At 44.9% G+C, this 12,443-nt stretch overlaps 1 protein-coding gene across 1 annotated transcript; it reads left to right on the forward strand.

The window, feature by feature from the left end:
• The first annotated feature begins 5,629 nt into the window (after positions 1–5,629).
• On the forward strand, positions 5,630–7,338 carry LOC135900163 (charged multivesicular body protein 7). Its single transcript, XM_065429612.2, has one exon. The coding sequence runs from the start codon at positions 5,824–5,826 to the stop codon at positions 7,099–7,101; it is 1,278 nt and encodes a 425-aa protein (XP_065285684.2). The 5' UTR covers positions 5,630–5,823; the 3' UTR covers positions 7,102–7,338.
• The last annotated feature ends 5,105 nt before the right edge of the window (positions 7,339–12,443 follow it).

Raw genomic sequence — 12,443 nt, forward strand, 5'->3', positions numbered from 1 at the left:
CTGTATCATGCAGTAGCAGAACTGGTGCCGCGTCTTAACTGCGTCAGGAAAGGTAAGCGTGTATGCAGCAGGCACGGCGGCACTGGCTCTTGTTGGAAAACTTCAAGAGAAGCTGTTCTGCACAGCAATGCCATTTGTCTTATTAAAAAGAATGCACATGATTAAATGAGCTGCAGCAAAGCTGTAAAAAGCAGTAGTAATGCTGTTCCAAGTCCATCTCGCTCGAGTGAGATGGTCTTAGAAAAAAAGCGGGTTGTAACACGATCTAACGGAACAGCTCGTCATGCCACTGTTTTCTTACGTCCTCGTTCTTTTGCACATCCTTCCCTGAACCAGACTACTGAATGGTTCTGTGCACGCACTGATGATCCTGACGGAGGCAATACCACTGACATGTGCAGTTCTATATGGGATGCCACGGCCCATTCCATGGGCCGGCTGCAATCTGACGCGGCCAGGAGGTAAAATATGCACCCAAGGTACCCAACGCTAACGCATCAAACAGCTCACAGCCCCAAGCTTTTTTTACACACATATAGCATGGAAATATGAATTAGTCACGCTGTAAGTGGGCACGGAATACGGACCGCTTCGCAGCACAACCGGTCCAGAAAGACCTCGGTCCTGCAGACCTCGGTTCCGCAGGTCCCAAAGCTAAACCAAACTCCACGGCCTGGGACACAAGTTTCAGCGCCTAGTTCACAATCCACCAGCACCTCAGAGAAGGTCATGGAGGTCGATAAAAGAACCCCAGCGTCATCGACGCCGAAAGATCTGCGCTCTCAGGAACGAGCTAAGAGGGATAAAATTCCTGTAACTGCTCTGAGGAAGGGACCGGTAACCTAAACGGTTACTGCCCTTGTATACATATCCATCTATCTTTATCACATGCTCTTGAACACAAACAACAGAAATCTTCCTTGATATGGATACACAAATAATTCAGTGGAAGGTGATATGGATACACAAATAATTCAGTGGAAATGCCAGGGGCCTATTTCACAATCTAGATGATATCAAACATCTACTAGAGGAATATCAGCCACAACTATTCTGTGTTAAATAAACGCATTTAAAGTCGACACAGGGGAACTTCTTAAAACAGTACATAGTTTTCCATAAAGATAGAAATAATGGCAATTCTTCTTCAGGTGGTGTTGCAATCATAGCCCAAAAGTCAGTAGCATGCCAGCATGTATCATTCCAGAGTTCATTTAAAGCAGTGGCTGTTCGGGCTATATTGTTCAATCAACTTGTAATGATTTGCTCCATATATATATATCGCCTGATGAACGGTTTGACATTGCAGAATTTGAAAAGCTGATTGACCAGCTTCCTGAACCCTATATAGTAATTGGAGATTTTAATGCTCACAGCCCATTTTGGTGTGACTCAAGATGCGATGCAAGAAGAAGGGCAATAGAAAAGTTCCTTCTTTCATCTGGAGCCTGTCTATTTAACAAGACAGAACCAACTTTTTACAGTCCTACATACAACACATATTCGTGGATAGACTTAGCCATAGGATCAGCATCACTTCTTCCACACTTGGAATGGAGAGTTATTAGTAATCCATATGGGAGCAGTCACTTCCCAACACTCCTTGAAACAACAAAGTGGCACGATGGACCAGCTTACCCCGAAAAATGGAGACTTCATAGTGCAGACTGGTCAAAATTTAGAAACTTATGTAGGCTGTGCCTGGAAGAGTTGGACCACCTAAGTGTAGAAGAACTGACCAGCTACATCACTGAACACATCCTCTGTTCTGCTCAAAACTGCGTATCTGAATCCTTCACGGATAAAGTTAATCCAAATCTATGGTGGAACAAAGACTGTAAATTTGTAAAGAAATGCCAGAACAAAGCATGGAGCAGATTTTCACGCTACCCAACAACAGAAAATCTAATCAATTTTAAGCGGTGCAAAGCAAATGGCCACCGTATCCGCCGAATATCCAAAAGAGAAAGCTGGACACACTACGTGTCATCAATAAACTCATACACGGATGTTAGCAAAGTATACAACAGGGTACGTAAACTAAAAGGACAACGTCCAAATCCTTTTCCTCTCGTCACTGGCTCTGGTGATAAAATAGAGAATTAAGCAAACACTCTTGGCGAGCACTTTGAGAGGGTATCAAGCTCAGAAAATTATTCCAAAATGTTCTTACACGATAAAAGAATAGCTGAAAATATTCCTCTACGTCCAAACAAGTCATCAGAAGGATACAACAAAGCACTAACATTTCATGAACTCAAGCTTGCCCTAGGCTCTTGTGGCAGCTCGGCTCTAGGTGCTGACACAATAAAATATGAAATAATAAATAATCTGCCTTGTGAGACCCTAAACTGCATCTTGGGTTTTTACAATAAGATCTTCGCAGCTGGACATATACCTTCATCTTGGAAGGAGGCAATAGTCCTGCCAATACTCAAACACGGCAAAGACCCTTCCTTAGTTAATAGTTGCACTCACTACCTGTTTACTTAAGGTATTTGAAAAAATTATTATTAACTGTCGCCTTGTGTTCTTTTTGGAATATAATGGCATATTGGACCCTCACTAATCTGGCTTCCGAAGAGCGAGGATGACAACCGATAATCTTGTTCTGCTTGAGACATATATACGTGATGCATTTGTACAGAGCCAATACTATCTGTATTTGTTGATCTTGAGAGGGCATATGATACTGCCTGGCGATACGGTATTCTGCAAGACCTGTCGTCCTATGGAATTTGTGGTAGTATGCTGAACATTTTGCAAAATTACTTATCTGAAAGGAAGTTCAGCATAAGAATTGGCAATGTACTGTTGTGCACTTTTGTTATAGGAAATGGTGTACCACAGGGAGGAGTGCTAAGTTGCACACTTTCTATAATTAAAATGAACACTCTTCGCTCTGTTATACCGTCCATGGTGTCTTATTCTGTCTATGTGGATGACATCTAAATCAGCTTTAAATCTTGCAACCTGTCCATATGTGAACGCCAGATACAGTTAAGTGTTAATCGGCTCGCGAAATGGGCAGATGGAAACGGGTCTAGATTCAGTGAAGAGAAGACTATCTGTGTGCTGTTTTCCAGACGTAGAGGGGTATGCCCTGACCTTTGCATTACGATGAATGGGAGAAGCCTGGTAAATAGAAAAGAGCAAAAATTTCTGGGTGTAATCTTCGATACTAAGCTAACCTTCATGCAGCATATAAAACAGTTGAAGCTGAAATGTCTTAAAACTATGAACCTTTTAAAGATGTTATCTCACCAGTCGTGTGGAACAGATAGTTGTGCCTTCTATCTCTCTTTAAAAGCCTTGTGTTGTCATGTATAGACTACGGATGTATTGTTTACCAGTCAGCTTCAAAAGCAACACTTAAGCTATTCAATCCTGTCTATCACTTAGGTCAGAGAAAGGAACCTAGCACTTGGTACCTTTTGTACGAGCCCCGTCCGAAGTCTATATGCAGAATCGGATCAGTGGCCGCTGGATTATCAACGTACATATCTGGGAGTCACCTATGCAATAAGAACCATGTCGCTAAAACAACATCCATGCAAAGCACTCGTAAGTGATCAGTCCACAAATCAGTTGTATCTAAACAGGCCTTCACATGCCCCGCCATTCCCGTTAGCAGCGAAATCTGTTGCGGAAAAACTCTAAGTACGTTTCACAGATCTGCAGGAAAGCAACAATGCTAAACCCATCCCACCTTGGAAGCAATGTACAGTTAGCTGTGACTTGTCCTTTACAGAACTTAACAAAAAAAGAGTTATCCAAGTGCCCTCATCATGCAACATTTTTTGGCCCTTGAAGACAAGTATAAATCTATGGCATTTTTCACTGATGCTTCAAAGCCTGCAACTTCGGTATCATGTTCAGCCATGGCCCAAACTTCTCCAACTCTAAAACCTTGCATACTCATAGCAGCAGCTTCACAGCGGAAGCGTACAGTATCCTGATCACTGTTGAGTACATAGTACAACAGAAGATACAAAAGTCTATAATATACACATTCCTTAAGCGTTGTCACAGCCCTGTCCTGTACTGTAATTAACCACTGTAACCACTGCGCTGTAATTAACCCTGTAATTAACCAGTTCCTTCAACACATTCACGTAGCGTATAAACAAAACCTTGCTCTTGTATGCTGGATGCCAGGCCACTCTGGGATCGCAGGCAATGAAATGGCGGACAAAAATGCTGGACAAGCGGCTCATCGGGCTACAATTGATGTAAGCTGGGTACCTTGCGTAGATATGAAACCTGCGGTATGAAAGGCACTCCGTAATCATTGGCAAGCTGAGTGGGACAAGGAAGTTGAAAATAAGCTGCACCTGCTTAAACCGTAGTTAACCAAATCTCCCACTGAAGCTTGATAAACACGCCGAAGTCACCCAGGCACGACTCAAAATAGGACACACTTATGGCACCCACAAATACCTCTTGACTGCAACTGACCCACCGACATGCACACGCTGCGCTGAGAACCTAACCGTCCTACATGTCCTCATTCAATGTCCTGAACTTCACCGAGAATGAGTGGCTCATTTTAGGAAACTCTATTGACATCATATACCCCCCATCCTGGTATCTTCTTATCAGATGATGCACTTTTTAACTTTAAAAGAGTGCTTAATTATCTTGCAGAAACTTTCTAGAAATCATCTCATTTCATCCTAACCATCAGATTGTGCCGCACAGGTGAGGTACAATCTGATGTACAAAGTATGTCTGACCTCTTGCACTTCTTGCGTAGGTAAGAATTGTACAGCAAAAGACTTAGACAATCAAGTATAATTTAGCATGTATTCCTGTCGCCAACGCATTTAAGGCCTTATATTTATCTTAGTAATTATTTTAGGATTGATGCACTAGTATTCATATATTTATCTTACGTGTAGGCCTCTCTACAGCCTTTATTTTAAGTCATTGTCCTAAACCAGCAATTTTACAAAACCGAAACACATGTCTTGGCGCTCATTGGCCTTAGATGCCCTTGCGCCAATAAACTTCAATCATCATCAGACAGCCGCCATGCAAATAGACGGATGTGAAATCATGGGTGAGCGTAGCAGAGCATAGAGTTTCACCGTCGAGCAATCCGCCTGGCCGTTGAGGCCGTGAAGAGGCACCGTCCTCAACCCGCGGGAACTGCTTCGTCGTCCCCCCAACCCCCATAGCTCGGTGAAATAATAAAGTGTTCAATCAATCACTCTCACTATATTGTTCCGGGCACCTTTCGTTCGCTGTGCCCCGGTCGCACCAGTCACGGCGGTTGCTAACCGCCATAACAAAACTACAGTGAAGTTCACTGAAGTAAAACGAAGGATACTGTCAAGTTGCAGCCGGATTTGAAAGAGGAGTAGGATTACAGGAGGGCCGATCTATGATACGAAATGCGATAGCAATAGAGCAAATTTTAAAATCAATGGAGCGCTTTCTAAATGTCATGATATAATTTTGCGCTAAGAGTTTTACGTTAGCGCTTTAACACAGAATATTGGTTCAAAAAAAGCGGGCTGCGCACTTTCGAGAAAAAAAAAAAAAGTATCTTGGCAGCGAGGATTGCCCGGTGCCGGCCTCTCGTGTCGATTAGGAAAAACGCCTATATGCAAGAGCACCGCTACCGTCGCCACCTGTCGCTGTCGTCGCGCCAACGAGAGCGTATTGCCGTTTCTTGCATGTTGCAATTGCGAAAACATGTAAGCGCGTAGAATGCAAGTTTCTTTGCAACCTGTATTCCCCTGTTTGAATTCGTCATGAAATGACTGTTACTATCGTGATCCCTCGTCGCTCACCGTTTCAGACGATCCGCTAATTGCCATGGAAAGCAGTGACAGCAACGCCTTTGTCCTGCCAGTGTGCTGGAAGGATGATGTACGAATGCGGTCGCTTTTCGCCGAGTTCCGCCCCAAGGAAGCGAATCCGGAAGGATGGCAAGACAAAATGGACTTTTGGGTTTCGCTCATCCTCCAGTGGAGCCGCGAAACGAGGACGCCAGTGTTTTCAGCCAGCGACGTTGCTGTCGCCTTCGAGCGCAAGCGGAGCCAGCCCGCATGCCTGAGGACAGTACTGTCGCACATGAAGAAATCGGGCGATCTTATAAACAGCAAGGACTACTTCACTAGTGAAGGTTGGGTCAAATGGGGCTTCGACACTCTGGTCAAGAGGCCGTTGACATGGATGTGGACTTGGGGTTCGGGCAGCGGCGAAGCTGACACCGAGATCGATGAGATGCTCGTCAACGTTGACGTCCTGAAACAGCTCCAACAAGAAGTCATGAAGCGTTGCGAAGACGAAAAGTTTGTAGAAGATGTCATTCCCTACTCCGAAGTTTGGAATGTGTGCGCGGGCATTTGCAAAGACCAGCGATCCTTCGCTTACGTATTAAACGGGCTGGAGAAGTCGCAATACGTACGGCTCTTTCAAAAGGACGGCAAGAAAGTCGTGCAGTTCCTTCGCCATAACAACCAGCTGAGCGAGCAGGAGAAGGCGATGCTCAAGCTCGAGAAGGCCAAGCAGGACTTGAATCAGAAGGTGGACTTGCTGCAGGGCGACATCGACCGTTGCACGCGCGAGGCACTCGAGGCCAAGAAGCAGGGCTTGCAGAACAAGGCCCTCCACATACTGAAGAAGCGGCGGAGGGCACAGCAAGTGCTGGACAAGCAGTTCGCTATGCTGGACAACATCCACTCCCTCGAGATGAACATCCACGAGAACAAGGACATCCAGTTAGTCTACGACGGCTACAAGACGGCGGCCCAAGCGCTCAAGGTGGCGCATGGTGGCCTGGAAGTGGACAGCGTCGACGACGTCGTTGCCGAAATTAACACTACCCTTGAAGACCAACAAGAGCTTCAAAGACTTATGGGCATGCCAGTGGCCGCTGCAGACGCCGAGGTTGACGAGCTGGAAGCGGAGCTAGACCAAATATTGAAAGAGGACACTGATTACAAGGAAGGCCAGAATGTCAGCGGGGCTTCGAACACGGACGAGGAACTGAAGTTTCCCGCGGTTCCCACCGAGGCTCCTCACTCTCCAGTCAGACCAGGGGAAGCAGCTCGACGTAATGCCCAATTCGTTGCTTGGAATGCCCAGTAAAAGTGCCTTTTGCCAATTGTGCCTTTCCGGCAGCATTTTCATGCTTGCGTTAGTGAGCATTGTGCAGTGTAAAGCACAACTTTAGAACTTATGTGCTGTTTTAGTTAACAATGCAACCTGTGCACAGGGTGGGGCATCTGCGCTGTTTGTTGCAAGTTTCTTTGAGTAACACCATTTTTGTGTTGTCCTTGTATGTAGAAAACTTTGCTTTCAAATAAATTATAATTTATCATGGTAGTTTGTGTTGTATGAACCTTTATAAGGCCGATAGAAGGCAGGCCCAAAACAGACTGAACTGTCCTAAAAAAAAATTCAACAGCGGACAAGAACCACTCCGTTCCCTTCAAAATAATCTCTAGCGAAGCCAGTACACTTGTCCAACTTTTTGTCCCATTGTTTGAAGCAACTCTGGAGCTTCTCATGCATTATTCCATTGAGTACCCATTGCGGAGTAGCCTTCACCTATTGCACAGTGATAAATCTTCCTTTATTGAATCTTTCAAAATAAAGAAAAATCACATTGCGCTCGGTCTGAGAAACAGGGTAGGTGGAGAACGCCGGCCCAGCCCCGAAAATCTAATTGCGCATGATAGCCAAATCAGTTGGAGCTGCAGCACTGTTGTGATGGAAAAACCAGCGAGCTGCACTCCCCAATTTTACACGTTTCCCTCACACATTCGTTCTTAATCGCCATAATGATTCCTAGTAAAATTGGTGATTGGCAGTCTGTCCAAGAGGCACGCATTCCCACTGCTTTATATGAGGAACACAAAAGAAAAAAACTATTATCTTTCCACGAGTGCACTTGCTTTTTTTCGGTCTTGGTAAGGAAGATGTCAACTGGCTCGAAACTTGTTTGGTTCTGGTGTCGTACCTATATAGCACCATGTTACACCGCCTGTGATGTTCGAAAAAAGGTCTCTGTTACTTTCAACATTATTTTTCACATCCTAGCACAAAATCAAGCTAAGGTTCTGTCATCTTTCTTTTTTGCCCTTCGCAAGCAGCTGGAAAACTAGCATTGTGGCAACAAGTCTTGTGCCTGATTCCACACTGAAACTTCACTCGCAAGAGCTCCAAGTCATGCCAACAGCTTCAGAAACCTCAAATGTAGGGCGGCAAATCTCGTTTTTAAAGCAAAGCTTTGTTTGCCTTTTCCTTTGACTTCCCCACTACTGCTGCTGCTGTGAGGCACACTGCATCGGGGGGGGTCAGAGCATGTACGTATATATATGGAAGGAGCACGGCAGAGCAGAACAGAGACACAAGAAACTCGTTTGGACCGCACCACGTCGACTGCACAATGGAGAGGTTTAGCTTGTTCGGTATTCGGGTAAACGCAGGCGTACAGGCCGTTAGGGGGGGTTGGGGCGAAGGCGTAAACGGGAGTGGCCTGCATGGAGCAGCCACCTCGGGGTGCAGAGCTCAAACAGACAAAAGCAGCTAACATTGCAATAACCAAGTGTATTTTACTTTGCTGCGGGTGTAAATTTTTGGCAGCAAAAGGATTATGCCAGTGCCGAAAATTTAAACCAGCAGTGAAGTAGAATACACTTGATGTCCACCTGCGTTTACCCGAATACCGGACAAGCTAAACTTCTCTAATGCCCTTTGGAGCTCCCGGCTCATTACCACATTAGCCTCTTGACAGCTGTAATTGTCTGTGATACCGGCAAGTGCTTACCTTTCTACCGACGTAAAAGTCCACAGGGAAGCTGGATAGAATGGAAGAGAGGAGGGGGAAGAGACAGCAGAGAAGGGGTAGAAATGACGCAGTCGCGAGACGGGTGAATAACAGCCTTGCCATTCTTTGCTCGCAGTTCGCATACAAATGTATGGAGGAGGGGGCTATAGGGAAAAGGTGACGTGAGAAGCCAAGGAAATACTGGATAAACTGGTTCAAGGTATGGTACCATGCGTTTCTGCTATTTCTGAAAAACAAACGCCATGCAAATATGTCAGGCGGGCAACTTACGCAGGGCATGCAGAAGTAGAGCCGCATTAATTAAAGCGTACCGCAGGGTCCAGGAGACACTACTGAAACAGACAGCTGTCAAATCAACATTTCTTTGCTTGCCACATTAGCTTTGCAGCTACGGCATTGCTCAAGGTCGCGGATTTGACCGAGGCAGCCACATTTTGACAGGGGCAAAGTAAAAAATGCTCGCGCACTTTGATTTGGGGACACGTTAAAGAACACCACAACGCCGAAATTAATCCAGAGTACCCCACTACAGCCTGCCCCATAATCCGATTGTGGTTTTGGCATGTACAGCCCCATAATCCAATTCAAGTTTAATGCTTTTGCCACAATGTGATGTGCCATGTGAGGCAATGACAATGACCTCTCGAAGGTTATGAAATATGGCGCACAACAACACCTCAAGCAAACACCTCTTCCTTTGTGCTTTGTGTACTACAAAGACAAACAGCAATGGTACACGCAAGGTAATGTTTAACATAAACTCGCCACTCGTGTTGGACAAAACGTTGAATAAATTAAACATTCGCTGTCAACATCACTGCTAATTATCGTCATTCAAAGCAAACAGCACAGAAAGCTTCGCTTATATCGGTTCCCACAGTGCGTGGGATCTGCGTAATTTTTGTCAACCCTTCTTGACAATCTTGTATCTATGACTGCTTGAAGTTTGGCCATAATGATAATGGCCTTTGACAATCGTTTCTCATCTCGTAACAACCTAAACCACTCAACAACTCGTGTACGGCTCAGCGCTTCCTCCATAAACATAGTTCAAGCATTTCAAGTATTTCTTTGGTCATTTTTCTAAAGATTGACTATCTCAAGGGTATTCGCTGTCTGTTACAAGCAGACATCATGATTTCACAAAAGTAGTACGAGAAGAGCTGGAACAAGAGTCGCCATAAACCCATAGGACATTTTCAGGTGATGTCGGCTTGGATACTTGTGAAGTGGCCTTCTAGAGAGTTCACTTATGCCCACCTAGCAGGAGAAGACAGCAGTAAGCTTGGCAGAAACTTCATGAAGCCAGTGTGGTTCTTTCTGGGTCCACCCTCGTATGCAGATGCATCCTAACAAGCACACTGCCTTGACCTTAGCAGGAGTGACAGGTGAAGCAAACTGCATCAAAATGTGCAAGGTTGTTTTTTACATTACAGGAGTGCAGATCTGTTCATTTGTGTAGAGCATGTGAGCAAGCCCATTTCAGCAAAATGAATGTGCTGATTATATGTTGTCGCATACGAAAAAGAATGTGCGCTGTCTTGCTCACATGTGTGGTTGAGCATGCACCTAGGCTCGCCTTCCTGACCCAGCAGCAGCTGCCATTTGTTGCATACATCAGAACTGGCTGTTTCAGTGTTGTACAGAGCAGTGATTGAATCTGTACAAACCAACATTGCATGCTACCCAGCTGTACTTTGCCATGAAGATGAAATGAGGCATGAATGGGGAAATGTAAATTAGAAATTAGTTTTTGCACTTAAGCGTTCACAATTCTGCTTGACTTTAGGGCAGTTCGGGCTATATTCATATATGCCAAGTAAGTGGCTATAAGGTGATTTGGATTGCCAGACATCGGCAAAGCACGCCGTACTTTGCAGGACATATCTAATTTTAAACACATCTTGTGTGCATATGATATAACAACCTAGATCAGCTGGGGCACATCCAAGAGACCTTGAACAAAGGTCACAAGGCTGCACTTAGTATAGGACTTAGATGCCTCACGAAAAAATTCAAGCGTATGGTGATCCACAAACCGATGCTGATTATACTCACAAATGAAGAAGACTGCGCATCACAGTCTAACGGCAGTAAAAGTGTAGGGCTCTGCACTCAGAGGCACAGGTGTCAGACAACAACAGTACAGCATCACCTCAGACGATGCAACCAGGTAGGCGCCATGCATGCTGTGCCTGGTCTACAACCACACCTGAAGCTTCTGTCTCCGCTTGCTCATGTAAAGGCTTGGACATCGCCAACTCAAACAAAATGCTAAACATTTATGCAGAAGCAACAGGCATCTTGGAAATTTATGTAAAGGGAAGCTCTCCTGAAGTGGAATTGGCCAAGAATGGGCACATACCCAATGGCTCAAGAACGGGGTAGAGCAAATCGTACAACAAATGTATGTAGCTCAAAGAAGCCATTGAATATATGTGCTATTCCAATAACAGATCTGCAGGCTTTAGAGGTACTTATAAACCAACACTGTGCTTACAGGTTTTAGATGGTGTTTCATTGTTTGATTGTGCAGAACAGAGTTGTGCTCACTGGCATTACTTTGTTGGTCAAAATGCCCGGCTACATAAGCCAAAGCATCCAGTGGCACATGCCCAGTTGCCCAAGAATGGGATAGCCCAAATTAGGAAAATCAAAGACGCTGTTCTAGGTCATGTGCTATGACATTAAGAGGCCTGTGGGCTTCATAGATACTTGTGTGGTGACATTATGTGTATGTTTTATGTTGTGATATTTTGTTTGATTAGGCAGTAGATAGGTGTGCTCACTGGCACTATGTCAGCCAACATGCAATGGTAATACTGTAGGTGGATTTGCTGTTTTGCATCCAGTGCACATGTTAAGTTTGTAAGATGTATTTTATGTTATGTTTATAATTTTTCTTCAACTGCGAGGCTTTTCTTTCGAGGAAACCGTATGGGTTTCCTTTGTAGCAGTTGCTGCGAGTGGTGGATGTCTGATTTTCTCTTTATTTAATTATTTCTCTCCACCTTGCGGGTTTCCGCAGAACTATTACGTCAGAACTCTTGCCTGTGCTTCGAGTTGTCGACAAAATTCGACTTGGCCCTACCATCTGCTGGCCACTTGGTTAGCTCAGATGGTAGAGCGGGCTGCCTAGGAAAGGCGGCTGTCCCGGGTTAGAGTCCCGAACCAAGAAAAATTTTTCTTCAACTGCGAGGCTTTTCTTTCGAGGAACACGTATGGGTCTCCTTTGTAGCAGTTGCTAGGAACTGGTGAATGTCTGATTTTCTCTTTATTTAATTAAGAAGTGTTCAAGCCAAGAAAGCAAGCTAATTGAGATTCGGATAGATGCGAGTTTTTGAAGTAGGTGATTGTGGAAAATGTATGTATGTATGTAGCATAGCTATGCCGTGCCCGGGCCGCCTTCAGTGGCCCAACTAATTTTATTGCGATAGCAATCACATGGGACACTCTAGGTGAATTGCCGCCGTCATCATTGCCATGATTTTCTGTGTAAAGTCCAAGTGTGATAACATCGTGGCCGCACCCCGTATGCTGTAGGTGTGAGTGAAAGCTTGTCAGCAAGGAAGAAAGGCAGGGAGGGTGCGTGCCTTCCCGCACTAGGGTTGATCGATTCATTATTCCATTTGTTTAA

The sequence above is a fragment of the Dermacentor albipictus genome, chromosome 4, assembly GCF_038994185.2.
Source record: "Dermacentor albipictus isolate Rhodes 1998 colony chromosome 4, USDA_Dalb.pri_finalv2, whole genome shotgun sequence".
Classification (NCBI taxonomy): Eukaryota; Metazoa; Arthropoda; class Arachnida; order Ixodida; family Ixodidae; genus Dermacentor; species Dermacentor albipictus.